Source organism: Rhinopithecus bieti, unplaced genomic scaffold (assembly GCF_001698545.2).
Source record: "Rhinopithecus bieti isolate Rb0 unplaced genomic scaffold, ASM169854v2 scaffold_1618, whole genome shotgun sequence".
NCBI lineage: Eukaryota > Metazoa > Chordata > Mammalia > Primates > Cercopithecidae > Rhinopithecus > Rhinopithecus bieti.
In genome coordinates this window covers 5,567,496-5,586,905 of record NW_016803937.1, presented here as the reverse complement: position 1 = coordinate 5,586,905, position 19,410 = coordinate 5,567,496, and the positions used below count along the sequence as shown (strand labels likewise).

The 19,410-nt window shown below is 47.5% G+C and overlaps 1 protein-coding gene across 1 annotated transcript; it reads left to right on the top strand.

Annotated features, from left to right (window-relative positions):
* The first annotated feature begins 2,406 nt into the window (after window positions 1-2,406).
* Window positions 2,407-19,130, top strand: MLYCD (malonyl-CoA decarboxylase). The gene is made up of 5 exons (XM_017860975.1): window positions 2,407-2,998; window positions 10,219-10,331; window positions 11,367-11,523; window positions 15,195-15,344; window positions 17,910-19,130. The coding sequence occupies exons 1-5, from the start codon at window positions 2,471-2,473 to the stop codon at window positions 18,441-18,443; spliced, it is 1,482 nt and encodes a 493-aa protein (XP_017716464.1). The 5' UTR covers window positions 2,407-2,470; the 3' UTR covers window positions 18,444-19,130.
* Window positions 19,131-19,410: the final 280 nt, after the last annotated feature.

The window sequence follows — 19,410 nt, the reverse complement described above, 5'->3', positions numbered from 1 at the left end:
AAAAAAAAAAAAAAAAAAAAAAAAAAAAAAATCAATTGACCATAGATGTATGGATTCATTTCTGGATGTTCAATTTTATTCTATTGATTTTTGTGTTTTATCTTTCTGCCAGTACCACATTATTTTGATTACTGTGGCTTTGTGGTAAGTTTGTTCTTCTTTTTAAAGATTGTTTTGGCTACTCAGGGCCCCTAGCATTTCTATATAAATATTAGAATATGTTTTTCTATTTCTGCAAAAAAAAAAAGGCAGTTGAAATTTTAATAGGGATTGTATTAGATCTGTAGGTTAATTTGGGGGGTATTGCCATTGTATTAGTCTGTTCTCACGCTGCTGTAAAGAAATACTTGAGACTGGGTAATTCAGAAAGAAAAGAGCTTTAATTGGATCATGGTTCCACAAGTTGTACAGGAGACATAGTGGTTTCTGCTTCTGGGGAGGCCTCAGGAGGCTTCCATTCATGGTGGAAGGCAAAGGGGGAGTGAGGAGCTTCACATGGCCAGAGCAGAAGAAAGAGAGAGGGTGGTGATGCACACTTTTGAACAACCGGATCTCCTGAAAACTCACTATACAGTACCAAGGGGGGATGGTGCTAACCCATTCATGAGAACTCTACCCCTATGATCCAGTCACTTCTTACCAGGCCCCACTTCGAACACTGGGCTTACAATCAAACATGAGATTTGGTTGGGACACAGATCCAAACCATATTAGCTATATTAACAATAGTACATCTTCCAGTCCATGAACCATGCATGGACCATTCCATTTGTTCAGGTGTTGTTTAATTTCCTTCAATACTGTTCTATGGTTTTCTATCTACCCGTCTCACACTTCCTTGGTTAAACACTTTTATCCTTTTAGATGTTCTTGTAAATAGAATTGTTTTCTTAATTTCATTTTTGGATTAGAGCAGTCTTTTGAAATAAGGACATGAGTGGGGAAAAAGCAGAGGATGGCTGTTGACACCTAGAGAAAAACAAGTATGAACACAGAGAAGAAAAAAACAGAAGCCAGAAATTACATTAAAAGGAAGGCCCTGGCAAAGTTGAGAAAGAAACAGGGTTGTGGGGGTACGACACTTAGCAAATGCTTAAGCAAAGTCAAGCTTTCAAGACAAGATTCCTAAAGCAAGGCAGCAGTATCCTACCATAGACAAGAGCTCACTCGACAAGGAAAACAAACACCAGAGTTTTGACCAGACTGACTCCCTTAGCCAGCTGGCAACATGGTTTCACCACTTCTTAGAAAAGAGGAATGTAGAGGTGTGCTCAAAAGCCACCACTAGGCCTTCAGATTGTTTTGTGTGTCTGTGTCTTGGCAGAATGAGCCAAACATAATTTCTTCATATCCCATAAGATGAGACACACCTAGCAAAAGCTGTCCTCATACAGAACTACCTCCCGGTGTCTTTATACTGCAAGACCTGCACCAGACGGTTCTACCTATAGAAATCCTAGCACCTGGATGTAGTCAACCAAGTACACAGCTCCCTCACCCTCCAACCAAAGATGCTATATTTCCATCTGAGTGGAACAAAATCCCACTGTTTTCCTAATGCCTCCGGCAATTTTGCATGTGGGAGACATGGTTGGTATGTGACATTCTCTTCTACAAATTGTAATGGATTGGGGAAGGAGGGGGAAATAGAGTTCAGGCCTAACTTTCCAGAGGACAAAATAAATCTCTCTTGGTAACTGCAATTACCTGAAAACTATTTCAAAGAAAACTCTTTGTGTCTTCCTGGCATTTGCTCAAGGGCAAGGCTTTCCATCAGTCTCTCTGTCTCTCTGACATACATATGTGTATATGCATACGTATGTGTACATACATGCCTACATACAGACATATTCTCTTTCTCTCCACATACACACACCCCTCCAACCTCTGTGGCTCTGGGAGTCATCAGTGTTAAGAAGACCCTGACGCGAATGGTGAGTGCCTAGGCAGGGGTCAAACAAAGGCCACAGGATTGCCACAAACACCTTTAAGCACGCAGATTCTTTGGCTCCTGCCAGACACTGAATCCGAATCTCTAGGATTCTGATTTCGGAGCCCAGGAATCCTCCAGTGCAGGAGTTCCCAGGTGACTGATGCACCTGGAGGCTGGAGGCGCTCAGATCTAGAGAGGAGGCGGCACTTGTGTAGTGCAATCGGGGAAGAGAGGAGGGGCTGGGCCGGTGCCTTTAGGCAGCCAGGTGTTAGGACCGGAGGACAAGCCGCCAGCTGAGCCGGAGCAGGTCCCGAGGCACCCCCGCCGCGGGACGGTAACCTTTGGCCACACTTGGCCTCAGGCCTCCGCCAGACCCGCTCCGCCCCCACCGCCTCGCCCCACCGCCCCGCCCTCCGATTGGCCGCCTCCCCATCCCGGCCCCGGCTTCGACCAATGGGGCCAGCGTGCGCCGGAAGCCGGAAGCCGGAAGCGTGGCAGCGGCGGCTGCGCTCCCCCTCGGCAGCTGTTTTCGGCACCATGCAAGGCCTCGGGCCAGGCTTGACGGCCAGGCGTCTCCTCCCGCTGCGGTTTCCCCGGCGGCCGCCCGGGCCCCGGCTGGCTAGCGGGCAGGCGACTGGCGCCCTGGAGCGGGCCATGGACGAGCTGCTGCGCCGCGCGGTGCCGCCGACACCGGCCTACGAGCTGCGCGAGAAAACACCAGCGCCCGCCGAGGGTCAGTGCGCGGACTTCGTGAGCTTCTACGGCGGGCTGGCCGAGACAGCCGAGCGGGCCGAGCTGCTGGGCCGCCTGGCGCGGGGCTTCGGCGTGGACCACGGCCAGGTGGCGGAGCAGAGCGCCGGCGTGCTGCAGCTGCGCCAGCAGCAGCGAGAGGCGGCGGTGCTGCTGCAGGCCGAGGACCGGCTGCGCTACGCGCTGGTGCCGCGCTACCGCGGCCTCTTCCACCACATCAGCAAGCTGGACGGCGGCGTGCGCTTCCTGGTGCGGCTGCGGGCCGACCTGCTCGAGGCTCAGGCCCTTAAGCTGGTGGAGGGGCCGGACGTCCGGGTAAGGGGCCGCCCTCGACCCCCCGGCAGCGCGGACTGGCCGCTCTCCTCGAGTAGTCCTCATTTGCCCCCTTCAAGCCCCACACACCCCGCCTTCCCTGCCTGAAACCACGCTCACTTCGCCCGCAGTTACAGCTCGCCAGCTCTGTCCCCTTCCCACGCTGAGTCCTGGCCTCGTCAGAGCACACCCCCGCCTCCCTCCAGTCTGTCCTTGAAGTCCTCACTTGAATAGTGTTTACTAAATACTCAGCACTTGTGGCCTTGAAGGTAACTGTCGCCTCCCGTACCTGATTAGTGTGTGCTCTGCAGTCTCTTTTTTAATTGTTGTAGCTGATTAAAGTGTTTCATCTATATGTATACCTGAGCTAGAGTATCAGGCTGAGCATCGGGCAGCCTTCTGAGACCCTGAATAGTGTTTCAGAGGTCAGTGGGCACCCGCTATGTGTGAGACATTGTCCTGAGAAGTCCTGTGAAATGCACAAAGGTAAATGGGACTCAAGGTCACCACCACCACCACTCAGGAGGCTCCATGGCTTCTGGCCTTCTCTGTGCTCCATGACTTTTGGGAGGGCATTTAACACCCTGAGTTCAGTACTTAATGTGATGATTCTGAGTTGACTTGAGGTAATCAGGCATTAGCACAGTTCATTCGTGTTAGATGCAGATACAGATTTTTGAGATTTAAATGATTATGACCCGAAAGAAGGCCTAAAGCAACATAGACTCTCCTTTTATACTGTTAGTATTAAATACGGCGAAACGCTAGCCTGCCTCTTTTTTTTTTTTTTTTTTTTTTTTTTTTTTTTTTTTTGAGATAGGGTCTCACTCTGTTCCCCAGGCTGGAGTACAGTGGTGCTTTCACGGCTCACTGCAGCCTCAACTTCCCCAGGCTCAAGCAGTCTTCCCACCTCAGCCTCCTGAGTAGCTGGGACTACAGGCACAGGCAACGTGCCCGGCTCATTTTTGTATTTTTTTTGTAGAGAGGGCGTTTCACCATTTTGCCCAGGCTTAACCTGCCCTTTTAATTAATAAAAAATGATGTAAATGTTTCAGGAAGTTTTGGACATTCAGAAGTTTGTTATGTGCAGTTGGTGTTAAAAAAAAAAAATTGAACGATTGAATGGTTATGACCGGAGCCATTTAAGAACTGTAATACTGGTTTAATCGTTTCATTTTCATTCCTTCAGTCTTACGTGGGTGATAACACGTATCCCTTTTACAGTAAAGGAGAAGATGCTGAGGGTGTGTGACTTGTCCTTAAATTCAGAGCAAAAAACTCTTGCTGATCACCCACCCAAATCCAGGGTTCTTTGCCCTATGCTTTATCACTGTCTTACTGTGTGAGTTAATCAGATGTTTATTGGAAACTTTCTTACCTTTTTTGGCTACTTAGATGCATAAAATCGGGCATAATTAAGTATGGGATTAATGTCAAGAGTGACAACAGTGGCCATGATTTGATTCCCCATGATAGCTGGTTAATTTACAGTGCTGTTACTGAGGGCCAGGCATCTTTGGCCGTAAGATTCTCAGACAGAAAGCCCACAGTTGCTAATTGCATGACACAAAATCACTCAAGAATTCTTACCATGTTGAATTATCATGTTCTGGTCTGAAGCCAGGTCTGAATAGCTGAGCTTTTCTGTTCCACACTTGTACATAGTACTTGGCAACATACCATCCCCCCAAGTAAGTGATCAGCTCCTCGAAAACTGGGAAACTTGTCTTAAATTTCTTGCATAGCAGAGTGATGAATGAGTCATTGCAATAGATTCCTGGGTGCCCTGGCACGAGACATACTTGACACACTAATCATTCAGCATTTATGTGGAGGTGAGACTGCCCCACACTCTGTCATAGATTTTTGAGCCTGGAAGGAAGCCACGAAGGGCTGGAAAGGTTTCTGCCCAGCTGGGAGCGTCCTCATATCAGACATTGGCCAGCTTTGTCCCTCGTTGATTTCTCACATGCAGTCCAATTCTGAATTCCCTGGTTCTGTGAGATGTTGTAGAATACATGCTTTTGTTCTTCCCCACTCAGGAAAACTCTTGGTTATCACATCGTTGGGAAGGAACACGACTGAACACACTCACATCCAGACTTGACTGGTGAAAGAAAGGAGCTGGCCCCTGGGAAATACAGAGGCTGCTGAGTCCTCAGACATTCACACATTTCCTTGATTTTTGACCAAGGCTGTCTATGTACATAAGGGGAAAAAAAAACATCGCATACTGTAATATTAGGCCAGAAGTCCTGTGGACCAGAGATATCAAACAATGAATAATGGCAGCCTGATCTTTGCCTCTGCATATGGTTAGGACATAATGGCTGCAGGAGCCTTTTTGTGATTGCTTTTTGTGCCCCTTCCATTTCTTTACCTAGAAACCCCAGCCTTATATTCAGTGCATGTAACTGTTAGTAGCTGAACCTGTTAATTCCCTTCCCCTTCCCTTGTTCTGCGTAGTTTTCTCATATATACACGTATATATGTATGTGTATATATGTGTGTGTGTATATATAGAGAGAGAGATGGGTTTTTGTTTTGTTGTTTATTTTTTTTTAGAAATGGGATCTTGTTGTGTTTCCCAGGCTGGTCTTGAACTTCTGGCCTCAAGCAAGCAATCCTCCAGTCCCAAGTGCTGGGATTATAGATCGGTGTGAGCCCAAGTGTAATTTTTTTAAAATCCCTGTCATTTAAACATTTAAATCAGTCTGATAATAGAGTTACATTTTTCTGTACATATAAACTATCAACTGGGATCTGATATTGTAACCTATGTGTTCTATTTTTCTATCTGATTTTTTTTTTTTTTTTTTTTTTGAGACAGGGTCTTGCTCTGTTGCCCAGGCCGTAGTGCAACAGCACAATCTCGGCTCGCTGCAACTTCCGCCTCCTGGGTTCAAATGATTCTCCCACCTCAGTCTCCCGAGTAGCTGGGATTACAGGCACTTGCCAACATTCCTGGCTAATTTTTGTATTTTTAGTAGAGACAGAGTTTTGCTATGTTGGCCAGGCTGGTCTCAAACTCCTGACCTCAGATGATCTGCCTGTCTTGGCCTTCCAAAGTGCTGGAATTACAGGTGTGAACCACTGTGCCCGGCTGTGTTCTTACTTTTTAAAATGTCTTTTCCTCTGGTCCAAGTGAGTTTGGAGGTTTGTTACCGCGCCTGGATTTGTGGCCTCCTGAACGTGGAGGAGTCTGTAGGTATGTGTGTCCCTGTGGTTGTATGGTAGGTGTGGGAATGAGGATGTGATGTGTCCGGGGGCTGGTGGTTTATAGGCTTTTTGTTTTTCTCCAGAGGCCCAGTTGGTTGATGACTTCAGTTTCTTGGAGGTGAAACCCCAGTGAAACCAAGTCGAATCCCCAGTAGAGGGGAAGGTCTGAGCATGGTTCAGCAGTTTGTGGGCACTCAAGGGAGGCTGGCCTTTAATTTGTGGAAAGGTTCCTGATGGGCGGTTTGGACCTCGGTGGAATGAGAGGTGTTCGAACCTTAACAGAGGCACAGAAACTAGAGAGGGACCTGGTTCCCACTGCCACAGCCACCCGGCCATGCTAGACTCTTGTGTATCCTCTGCCTTTTAGTTAGTAGAGTACTCTTTGTTGGGTCTAGTAAATTCTATGCTTAGCTGTGCTAAATGATACTTATTTTGAGATAGGAAAGTATATCCGTAGTATAAAGTGTACACCTGCAGAGTGGAAGCTTATGTGAGTGGGAATTGTCCCCAAGTTTCTCAGCCTCTGCAGTGCTACCCTCATCCATGGCTTTCCACTCCCTTCCCCAGCGCAGGGCTTCTGGGCAAGGGAAGGTGACTTTTCTTCCATACCAAAATAAGCAGATCTTGAAGGGAACCAATTTATCTTTTAAAAGGAAAAGTTGGCTGGTCTAAACAGTGTCATACAAGTCAATGGAATTAACAATACAGAATACACAGAGCTGGATGCAGTGGCACGCACCTGTAGTCCCTGCTACTTGCGAGGTTCAGCTGAGCCCCGGGGTTCAGCCTGGGCAACATAGCAAGACCTGCCTCTGAAAAAAAAAAATAAGAAGCACTCCAGCAGAATACACTGAGAACTGTCGCTACCCTTAGCATCACCAGGATATTCCCAGCAGTTGTGTTTCTCAGTCTTGTATTGGTGATAAATGGTGGCTGAATTAATGCGCGTACAGTCGTGGAGGCTTCTCTCCCTGGTGGTGTTTGTATCCCGGCAACCTTGCAGGGTACCTGAACAGCTGCTGCCGGTGTTAAAGCTGAGCAACGGAGACTTCTAACCTTTAGCCTAGATTCCCAGTTCTCGTGTACTAGTGTCACATTTTGTAGCTGTCAGGAGCCCAAAATAGAATGAAGAGATTTGTAGGGGAGGAGCTTTCATCAGCCAAACCATTTCTTTCATAATTAATATTGAACTGATAGTAAAACTAGGTATTTTCAGCCTTTTTCCTATCATGAATATAAGAGAGATGCCAGTACCTCTTACACAGAGCTCAGCTCATCTGTCCTAACCTGGGGTACAGAAGTCCTTCTGGCCCCTGAGATGGTCCATAGATAAGTATCAGAGGAGTCCATGAACCCCGGGAAAACATGTGCACAGTTTTATTAATGTGTTTGCAATGTTCTGGGGACAGGGCCTGTGGTTTTTAACACATATTCAAGAGTGTGAGAGGATCCCAGGAAGATTAAGAGCCACTGTAGTCAAATGCAGAAAATACAGTTTTATAAAGGGCCATTCTGTGACACCTAGCAAACAGTCTCTCTCATCCTCCCCTCCTGCTGCTTACTAATCACCATTCATTCCATTTGTCCATCTTTCTCATTTGATATCAATCTATTAGTGAATGCTTTGCGAATCGTAGAAATGAATCAGAAGTGGACCCTGCCTTTATGGAGTTTACAACCAAGTAAAGGAGATTCAGTGATGGAATGTAAAGTTAAAAGGAATTGCAAAGATCGTCTGGTTCAGCCATCTATCCAATGCTTAAGTCCGTTTTCAAACAGCTCCGCTGAGTTCTGTCCACCTGTGCTTGGTGACTTCCAGTGCTGAGGGTCACCGTCCCCCAGGATGACCTCTGTGGACAGCTCCAGCTATTCAAAAGTTCCTCTTTACACTAAATTGAGTCCATGTCTGACTGTCCATAACTTATACCAGTCGGTCTAGATTTACTTTCCCAGCCCCCATGGGGTCACACAGAACAAAGTTGTGGCCTCCTTCACGCCCTAGTGCTTAAACATGTAAAGGGAGATCTCACATCCTTCCAAAAATGTCTCTGAGCCACCATTCCAAAACCTGCAACTCTTCCCCAGGTGACAAAGTTCTGAGTCCTTTCACCCTTTAACAGGAATTAAAATGTAAAATGATTTTATGAAATTTGGAAGCTGAGGCAGGAGAATCACTTGAACCTGGGAGGCAGAGGTTGCAGTGAGCTGAGATTGCACCAGTGCACTCCAGCCTGGGTGACAGAGCAAGACTCCGTCTCTAAAAAAAAGAAAAGAAAAGAAAAGAAAATAGCTGTTATAAAGCCACTCTTTATAGGTGTTGCCCATTGTGTTCTTCATGACCGTTACAGAGAGATTCAGAAGGTCATTCTTTTATCAGATGTCCTGAGATGTTTACTGTTATTTAATAATAATGTTTAGTGGATCTGTTGATATGTAATTTATGAGTAACAAAGACCCAAAATAACAGTGATTTGAATATGACAGAAGTTTGTCTCTCATGTGAAAGTCTGGAGGTCGGCAGCCCAGAGCTGATTCTGCTCTTTGGTGCTCTTGGTGGATCCAGACTTAAATCTCATTGCTCTGCCCAGAAAAACCTTCATCTCCAAAGCAGCCCAAGATGGCTGCTCCAGTGCCAGCCATCACACCGCGTTCCAGTCTGCAGTGGAAAGGACAAAGAGAAAGATGGGCCAAGGGCTTGCTCCTGCTGTCTTTCCAAGTTCCCCAAAGTGGCTGCGGGAGACCTCTGCTTACCCCTCATTGGCCAGAACTCTGTCACATGGCTACCCCCAGCCACAGGGCAGTCTTGATTCTGGACAGCTGTGTCCCTCACTGAAAAGTGAGGCTTCTGTTAATTTGGAAGAAAAGGATACAGCCATTGGAGAACAACAAGCCGTGGCTGTGCAGGCGACACCGAGACGACGCTGCTCCTGCTCAGGGCCTTGTGTTCTGCTCTTCCTGGAAAAGCTTCAGTGCAAATATATCTTGGGTGGTCAAGTCAACTCACGTCATTTTTGGAAGTAGATAAGATATAATAAAGATATAAAAAATCGAAGCAAAATTAGGATAATTTCATCACCTCTGAAATGCATTGGTTGCCAGATACACTATTATGTCCCTCTAAGGTAGATTAAAAATGCTGCCAGTTACGGCGAGGCACAGTGGCTCATGCCTGTAATCCCAGCACTTTGAGAGGCCGAGGCAGGTGGATTGCCTGACCTCGGGAGCTCGAGATCAGCCTGGGCAATATGGCAAAACCCCATTTTTACAAAAAAAAATTTACCTGGGCGTGGTGGAACTCACCTGTAGTCCCAGCTATTTGGAGGGCTGAGACAGAAAGATCACTTGAGCCCAGGAGGTTAAGGCTGTAGTAAGCTGTATTCATGCCATTTGCACTCCAGCCTGGGTGACAGAATGAGACCCCATCTCTCAAAAAAAATAATGCTGCCAATTAGACTGTGACCCGCCGTCATTCACAAGCTGCATCCTGACTTGAGAGATGTTAAAGTATGAAAATGTACATCTCTGAGTTGATAAAGTAGGGCCCCTGGACCAAGTACTTGTTTTTCTTAGGAAACGTAGGAGTAATGTTTTGACGTATCAAAGAAGGTGCCCAAGAGGATGAGGATGGTGCTGTTGACACCCTTGCTGTCTTAGTTTTCCCTTACAGTGCATCTTTCGTTGTTATGTTAATTTGATATAATTAGTATCTTCACTATGGTGAACACATTGGAACATATTATTTGATTTAGGCAACTTAGTTCAAATTGAATCGTTTCCATTCAGGGGTCTTACGGACTGAAGTAGTTAAGTCTAAATAGAGTGTTGAAGGAAAGCCTGACTTGGTTTGAGATAAGAGTCTCACAGAGGAATCTCGGGAAAAGCTGTTTGGAGAATCATCTTGCGCAGTTGTCTGCTTGAGCATTTGCATTCCCTGTGCTGGCCACAGCACAGAGATGGGCTTGATCCGGTGCCCATTGAAGGCCTGGGCTCTATCTTCTTTTCAGGAGATGAATGGTGTGCTGAAAGGAATGCTCTCAGAATGGTTTTCTTCCGGGTTCCTGAACCTAGAACGGGTTACCTGGCATTCACCGTGTGAAGTGCTTCAGAAAATCAGTGAGTAAGTATTAAGGTTTTCATTTTCTTTGTACATATATTTTTCATGTATATTTATGTATGTTTTATATTGGCTAAAAGCCAATCTATCTTCTTTCACTTGTACAGTTTATTTCAAGTCTAATAAAATCCAAACACAGTATTTGCAAATGCTGCGGCTGTCACCGCACATGATACCAAGATCATGGAGGAAGAGGAAGGGGCAGCAAGAGAAACCGATGCGTCTGTCAGGGACCTGCGTGTGGGGTGTTATATTTGTGTCCTCTTATTTAAAGCAAACACGCCCATTTTCTCTCTTCCCAAGACCCCATGATCAGTTGTAGAAACTCACTGGACCAAGCATTTGCATTTGTAATCAAAACAGCATTTAGCCCACCTGGTGGTTAAGATTTTTCCCTGGGTTAAAATCTCAAAACAAACTATATCATGCGTTACCTCCAGGACCCAGTATAACACAGGCTAGCATGTCATGGTGGCCTCACAACCCAGGACTCTTTGCACGTAGGTGTCTTCACATTACATGTTGTCCCATGGAATCCAAGGTTTGAAAAGTGGCCTATTTGAAATGTAACCAATTCAAAGGGCTGACAGTGCCTGCTGCCATTTCACGTGCTGAAAACAAAATAGCGGTGGGGTGAGGTTGCTAGAAGACACCAGATGAGCCCCATGTTTGCAGCACTGACAGGGCTTCACAGAGATCCCAAGGAAAGAGAAGACACAGTGTTCAACACCAAGCATTTGATTAGGTTTCACCTGAAAATCTGCATGAATCCTTCCCTGGAGCCTCACAAACTCCTCTTAAAACTGAGATTAAAATTGGAGCACCATTTTGTGTGTAAAATGGTCATTCACTGTAGTTCCTCTCAGTGGGTGCTGTTTCTCATGAAAATGACTTTCCTTGAATCTTCCAGAAGAGTCCATTAAAGCTCTATTTAAAGAACTTGTTTGACTTAGATGAATAGTATGAATAGGAGTCAGCAACCATTACTTAAGTTGTGAATTATGTATTTGTCTTATCTCTTTATAAATTTCGCCCCAGGGCTGAGGCTGTGCATCCTGTAAAAAACTGGATGGACATGAAGCGCCGCGTTGGGCCCTACAGAAGATGTTACTTCTTTTCTCACTGTTCGACCCCTGGGGAGCCCCTGGTCGTTTTGCACGTGGCACTGACCGGTGACATCTCCAGCAACATCCAGGTACCTGCAATGGTCAATCAGGGACAAGATAGGCACCCCACAGAGCCCCTTGTGTTTTGTTTTGTTTTGTTTTACTTGATTTTATCCCCCCCCCCTTTTTTTTTTTTTCAAATAAATGGTTTTGGGCTTTTTAATTGGTTAAATAAAATCTCCAGATTTGTAGGTGTAGAGTATAGAAGTGTAGCAGGCAGACAGTTATGGAGCAAGGAGAGCATTCATCTGGCTGCGTTGATCTTAGGTTGAGATACAGTTAAAGTCTATCACAACATGTTTGTGAGGCAGAAAATAATTGCGAAGGGAGAAGAGACAGGATGCCTGGTTCATACATGGTTCACCTTTACAGCGTTTGTTACGTGCCTGTGGGGAGTTTTGAAAGATACTTGATTAGAAAATTGAAAGAGACACATCCCTCATGCCTGATGTGGGCCCAGGACACTCCCTGGCGAGTGGAGGTTATGGGACTTGGGGTTGATAGCCCCGTCCTGTGGCAAGCTGCTCTGCTCCTGGATGAGTTTGGCAAGAATGTCTGAAACGCTCCTGCAGGTCCACAGGGGCAGAAGAACCAGGGACCACATTGCAGGGTCTGGAAATGGGAGTGCTAAAGACAGGTGGCAGGGAGCGTGAGACCCCTGGGGCAGCGCAGGTTTACTTAGGCCAAGAGGACATGAGGGCCTGTTAGGAAGCTAAGTGGATGATGGCCCATCACAAGGTGAGTGCGCTAAGCAGGTGTCCTGCTGAGAAGTTAGAGAAGTTGAGTAGGGCAAATGAGCAGACGTTCCTGATCACCAAGGAGAAACGCATTCCCTTACGATGTTTGTGTGTGAAAGAGACACACTCCAACGTCCCGTTAGTGCGACTAGGGGCCATTCTGACTTCTCTGAGGGCAGTTTGGCAACATGGATGAAAATTCAGAATGTGCATTCCTCCTGGCCTAAAAAGTCCACTCTTAGGAACTTCTGGGGAGATGCTCAGCCCTGAGAGTCAGATGGCTGTTCCTGCAGCATTGCTGACAGTTTCAAAGGCTGGAGATGATATCCTAGGGCCCATCAGGAGAGAATGGGCTCCAGGAGGGCGGTGTAGACACACGGCGCGGCCTCGCGTACATCGGATATCTGTGCATGTATTTAAATATTGATGTGGGTTTATATTTTGACATGGAAAGCCAGCCTTGACTTATGGTTGACTAGAAGTTCAGGTTTACACAGTAGCTTGTGTGTGGTGTGGTGTTATGAATAATATTAATAAAATCTGTTGAGTATGTACTCTGTGCTTATCAGTCTGTGAAGCACATTTTGTGTGTTACTGTTCAGAGGATCCTGTGATTTAGGTGTTATTTTGTTTGTTTGTTTGTTTTGTTTGTTGGTTTGTTTTAAGCAGAGTTTCTCTCTTCTTGCCCAGGCTGGAGTGCAATGGTGCTATCTCGGCTCACTGCAACCTCCGCCTCCCAGGTACAAGCGATTCTCCTGCCTTAGCCTCCCAAGTAGCTGGGATTACAGGCATGTGCCACCATGCCTGAGTAATGCTTTTGTATTTTTAGCAGAGACAGGGTTTCACCATGTTGGCCAGGCTGGTCTCGAACTCCTGACCTCAGGTGATCTGCCCACCTTGGCCTCTGAAAGTGCTGGGATTATAGGCGTGAGCCACTGCACCTGGCTGATTTAGGTATTATTATGAGAAAACTGAGGCTTAGGGAACATCTGTAACTTACCTATGATCATAGAGCAAGTAAGGGTGGAACTGGAATGCAGACCCAGCTCACACCCTGACTCTGAGGGGAGATGCCTTCCTTATGTGTAGATTGAGCATATGCATTTGGGCACATGAGAATGTGTATGGGTGCGCAGTCCTGTGTACATTTGTGTGCATACCGAGAGCCTCTGAGACAGCCTGGAAAGGCGTTCGTCAAAAGGGCAGCAGCGACAGGCGTGGGGATTAGATTTTGGGGTAATTTGTCATTTTTTCTTCATGCATGGTTTTTTTTTTTTTTTTGCCTCTTTTTGTTTCATTCACTTTGCCTTACAATTTTTTTTTTGCCTCTTTGACATTACATATACCTCACTCATATAACTGAAGAAAGTTTTGTTTTATTTTGAAAACTTTAAAAACAGATTGCTGGGATTTTTGCATAAGGAATCACAAGATCACTTACAGACTTCTTAAAAAACAAGGGAGAACCGGGCGCGGCGGCTCACGCCTGGAATCCCAACACTCCAGGAGGCCAAGGCAGCCGGATCACCTGAGGCCAGGAGTTCCAGACCAGCCTGGCCAACATGGTGAAACCCCGTCTCTACTAAAAATACAAAAATTAGCCGGGTGTAGTGTTGTGCACCTGTAGTGCCAGCTACTTGGGTGTCTGAGGCACAAACGAGAATCGCTTGTCAGTAGGCAGAGGTTGCAGTGAGCCGAGATCATGCTGCTGCACTCCAGCCAGGGCAACAGAGCAAGACTCCATCTCAAAAAAAAAAAGAAAGGAGATAAGCCTGGGAGTGATGTGAAGGGAGCTCGGTTCTGTGAACCACAGAGCTCTTCCTTCCATAGGGCACGGTGCAGGACAGCGGGCCCCTCTCGGTCCTTAGAGGATGTGTCCTTCGTGTCATGAGCTCTCCCCGTTTCCTCACAGCGGCATTTCTTCACTTTGTAGGAGTCACTGACCCTGTTAAGAATCTGAAGGGAAAAACAGTGAGGACGTTTTCCTCAGGACAGATACGCATAGACTCACACATTCCATACACTATTTCACAACGTTCCTGGACTGACTACCAGACCTCATCTGTGTGGTCTAAGCTAAACACTCCTACTTCCAGAATGGACGGTAGCTGGTAGAAGTTAAAATAGTTTAAAGGGGTTCTTCAAAAGTAAGCTGGTGTAACCTGCTTCAAAGCAAATGAAAAAGTAGCCCCCTGCTATTCCACTGTTACCCAGTGAGCTTTGGAGTATTAAGGATTATGCTTCAGAGTATTAGGGATTAGAAAACGCTGCCATCAGAATGAGAGGCAGTAAACTCAGATTTCAGCTAAGCGACTTCCCGGTCTAGCTCGTTTCTTAGAATGCCTCGCCGGGACGTCTGTGTTACTATTTAGGAAAAGCAAAGATGGCATGAAACCCAAAAGGGGCATGAAACCCAAAAGGTACGTGAAAAAGTCAAACAAAGGTATATTTCCTAAAAGAGAAGTATATAGGACTGCATATGGCCTCTTGAGCAATTTGAAAAACCTAGGGTTCAGAGAAAAGGAAGAAAACAATTCAGTGATAGGAAACACCAACCCTTTAGGAGAAGCCGAAGGAACTGGAGCTGTTTGGTCTCGAGGATCCGTGTGTTATCGCTGAGTGTTGGCAGGAGAGTTACGGAGCAAGTTTCTGTTTGCACAGAGGCCTAAAAGAGACAGAAAGGGGCATACATTGCTCTTCGGCAAATTTGCATGAAAATTTCAAAATGGTAGAAACGATGCAGCACTGAGGACCCCCAGGGAAGCTGTGGAGTCCCCTCCTCTAGAGAGGTTTCGAAACAGGGCAGCTTTTAGGCTCCATAGCCTACACCCCAGTCAGGGAGCCAAGGTCTCTTCCAGCTCTTCCAGTGCTCTGAGAATTGTCTTCTGGTCCCAGCAACAAGGTTGCCATGTGGGCTGCAGAGTGGCCAGGCCAACCTTAGAACCATCGTTGGTGTTTTCCAGGCAATTGTGAAGGAAAGTCCTCCATCAGAAACGGAAGAGAAGAACAGAATTGCTGCTGCGATCTTTTATTCCATCAGTTTGACCCAGCAGGGACTCCAAGGGGTGGAGCTGGGAACATTCCTCATAAAGCGAGTCGTCAAGGAGTTGCAGGTAAGCACTGTGCGGGGAGCCCCGGTCACGCTTGGCTTCCGTGTGGTCAGGTCAGCGAACTTGCGGGGTGTCGGCTGCCACGAGGGACATGGATGAAGACAGAAGCTAAAGGGAACGTCAGGGAGTAGAAGAAGTGCCAGAGGTCCCCTCAGCAACTCCTAGGAGCCATGAGTCTCCCAGAGAGATGAGAATGATGCTGAGAGAGGCCTCCGGCCCAGCCGCCTGCAAGGTGCACTTGTGTTCTGAGGTCATCAGCTCTCTCTAGGGCGACCTCATTCTGACCTGCTCAGGATACTCTTGATTTCATGTGTCATCCTGGTGTAAGTGTCACTCTGAAGTGTCCCAGCCAGATGGCATAGCTGATGGTCATCCTGCCATGCCTGTCCTCCCCCCTGCCCCTGCCCACACTCTCAGGGCCTCTGACACGTGACGTGCTGTTAGCATGGGCCTTCTCATGGCCTGTGAGGGAGTGCTGAGGTGAGACCAGACAGCTCGAAGGTAAATGCATCAGCTTAGTTTTGATCTAACTCCCCTTTCTTGGCTGCCCTATGAAGAACACATTCACCATCCTATATCAGAAATGTTGATGTTCACTCTGGGCCTAGGCTTTCAAAAACCACCAACCTCATCAGGGGCTTGGATGAATTCCAATGAGTAGAATCTAATGATTAGGTGCAGTAGCTAGATGTTTGCTAATGTGTGACTCTGAGCAGGGTGTTCTCTGCGTTGGGGGCTGCAGTTGGCTGCAGCAGAGACCTTCGAGGACGACAGTGTGGAGTGGGAATGTTTACGTGCTCCTAGTAAATTCATAATCAGTTTCAAATTGAAGCCCTCAGGATTCAGCTGCGTATGGGCTTCATTACCACGCTGCCATGTTTCCACCGGGTAACAATAAGCCACAGCTTCTTCCCAGTTTCCTCGTTCCTCTGTCTTCGCTGAGGGTGGTGATAAGCAGGGTGGGGTGGGGAAATGTAGCAGGGTAAGGAAGGCAGGAAGAGGAGGAGCATATCCCAGGATTCAGGGGAGTTAGGCCTTAGCCCAGCTGTTGTCCTAAGGGTGCCAGTTACCTGCCCCTGGGCAGCTGCTTAGAAGTCCTCAAACGGGGTCTAGAAGGGAACGAATGGCCCCTCTGCATGGAGGCGCTCGTCAGGGTTTACAAAAGCAAAACACAGGTGGGCGCAGTGGCTCACACCTGCAATCCCAGCTGAGGCAGGCGGATCACGGGGTCAGGAGTTCGAGACCAGCCTGGCCAACGTGGTGAAACCCCGTCTCTACTAAAAATACAAAAATTAGGCATGGTGGCGCATGCCTGTAGTCCAAGCTACTCGGGAGGCTGAGGCAGGAGAATCACTTGAACCCAGGAGGCGGAGCTTGCAGTGAGCCAAGATTGCACCATTGCACTCCAGCCTGGGAGCAAGACTGTCTCAAAAAAAAAAAAAAAAAGGCAAAAAGCCCGGGAGCTACCACGAATGCCCAATGAGAGGAACATGGTGAGGAAAATCATGATAGTCTTCTCTTTTCTTATTACTCTGTGGTTAAAATTCTGTGGTTTTGAATTTTAAATGAGAATGAGAAAATGCTCACGATATAAATTCATAATGCAAAATATAAAATAAGTGTCTCACCCATGCGAAAATCACATCAAGAAACACCAGGAGTTTACTTTAGCAGACTGTTGAGAGTAGTTTTCTCAATGTAGTGGAGTATGATGGTTTTATTTTCTTCTGTCATTAATTTTTTAAAAAAAACAGCTATAGTGAGCATGTATTAGGTTTATAGTCAGAAAGTAGTGGGTTGTTGGAAATGATCATGAGATCTCTACCTAGTTGGGACAATAACGATTGTACCGTGTCATGTGATATAGAGAGATACCTGCAGCGTCCCCCTTCTCCCCCGTACCCCGTTCTGCACCCACTGTGGGGTGGCTGGGCAGCTCGTCGCTCACTCATCAGTCCCTGGCCACTCGTGTGCCCAGCAGCAGAGCAGCCTCTGGGGCCTGACAGGTGGCCATGGGAGGAGCATGGTGTACGAGAAAGACAAGGTCTGCAGTGAGTAGCTGCGGTGCACCAAGCCCCACTCCCCACTGGCCAGCTGTCTGGTTTTAGGCAAGTCCCCCAACACTCTAGTCTCGGTTTTGCCGACATGAGAAGGGATGGTGGGGACGGAGACGCCCTGCCTTGGGGAGTCAGGATGCTTCCAGGGTCTGGCACACATCAGGTTCCTGATGAATATTTCCTGCTGGGCATGGTGGCGCACGCCTGTGGTCCTAGCTACTCAGCAGGCCGAGGCAGGAGGATGGCTTGGACTCAGGAGATGGAGGCTGCAGTGAGCCATGATGACGGCACTGCACTCCAGCCAGGGCAATAGAGCAAGACCCTGACTCTAAGAAAAAAAAAAAAACAACAGTTCCTTGAAAGAAGATAAATAACATGTACCAAATGTCACTCTGACCACTGCACAGCAGCATATGAGCCGTAGGTTGAGAGGTGCTCATCTGTTGGTAATGTACCTGCTGAATTTGTGTGTTTTCTCCGCCTTCCTTTCCACCCCAACCATGCTTTACAGCGAGAGTTTCCTCACCTTGGAGTGTTTTCGAGTCTGTCACCTATACCTGGATTCACCAAATGGCTTCTGGGGCTTCTGAACTCGCAAGTGAAGGATCACGGGAGGAATGAACTCTTCACAGATTCGGAATGTAAGGAAATCTCGGAGATCACAGGTGGCCCCACTAACGAGACCCTCAAGCTCCTCCTCAGCAGCAGCGAGTGGGTGCACTCGGAGACCCTGGTGCGGGCGCTGCAGACTCCGCTCATGAGGCTGTGCGCCTGGTACCTGTATGGAGAGAAGCACCGTGGCTACGCCCTGAACCCCGTGGCCAACTTCCACCTGCAGAACGGGGCGGTGCTGTGGCGCATCAACTGGATGGCGGATGTGAGCCTCAAAGGCATCACCAGCTCCTGCGGCCTCATGGCCAACTACCGCTACTTCCTGGAGGAGACGGGCCCCAACAGCACCTCCTACCTCGGCTCCAAGAACATCAAAGCCTCTGAGCAGGTGCTCAGCCTAGTGGCCCAGTTTCAGAAGAACAGCAAGCTCTGACAATAAACCTCTCCTAAAGCACAGGGCCCCAGCTAAGAAAATGATCGTTTTCAGGAGGGGCCGGGAGTTTTGTGTCTGAAGGAGTTTTCCAAGCAAAGCCAAAGTTCACTGTGTTCTTGCCCCACAGCCAGGCCACGCTGTGAGGCCAGACCTCAACTTCCCTTGCCTTGGGCGAGACACGTGCCCAGTGTAAGACGGTTGTGGGTGCAGGTGCACACAGGTAGGTGGGTTGCTGTGCTGGCTCCAGAAGATTTCTCGTTGCCCTTGACCTGGCTCCCTGCCTGGGGCTGGTGCTGTGGTACTTACATCTTCAGGAAGCTGTGCAGCCTCTGCCATTGTCGTCCCAGGGGGATCCGGCATCCTCCTAAGGACCAGGGCGAGTGGCCCAGATACGAGTAGGTGTTCCTTTGCGCTCACAAAACAATGCGGCGATGGTTGCTTTAGCCATTTCTCACCATGCAATGCAGAGGGATAAAGGACTGTGCTACACTTCCCAGTTAAATTCTAAAGCTCATAAATGTATGAAAAGGTTTGTGACTTTGCACAAGGTGTGTGTAGTAAGTTAAATCATGGAACACAAAAATGTTGCTGCTTGAGGCATAAGTTGAATGATAGGCTTTAAATGATCAGGGATTCAGGTTCATAATGAACTTCACAGTAAAGAACATGTTTGTTCTGTAAAGCATTAAACGTCTGGTTATGTAATGGTGGTCATCTTTAAGATTAGAGACCTGGGAAGGCTGGAATCAGCCAACCAGCCTGTGGGGAGTTTGGGATGAAGGAGTCTGGGGTGTGTGGGACGAGAACAAAGATGAAGGAAGGGGCAATCACTGTGGTTGTGGGAGGAAGGCGGGTGTGTTTGTGTGTGTGTGTGTATCAGGGCACGTCTGTGTGCATATGCACAAGCATCTCTGTATCAGGGCGCATCTGTGTGCATGTGCACAAGTGTCTCTGTATCAGTGCACGT

Excerpts from the sequence above, each read along its gene's own strand:
- MLYCD (XM_017860975.1), top strand. The coding sequence starts at position 2,471 with ATGCAAGGCCTCGGGCCAGGCTTGACGGCCAGGCGTCTCCTCCCGCTG. Across the intron at positions 2,999-10,218 it reads TGGAGGGGCCGGACGTCCGG|GAGATGAATGGTGTGCTGAA; the intron begins GTAAGGGGCCGC and ends TCTTCTTTTCAG. Across the intron at positions 15,345-17,909 it reads GAGTCGTCAAGGAGTTGCAG|CGAGAGTTTCCTCACCTTGG; the intron begins GTAAGCACTGTG and ends CATGCTTTACAG.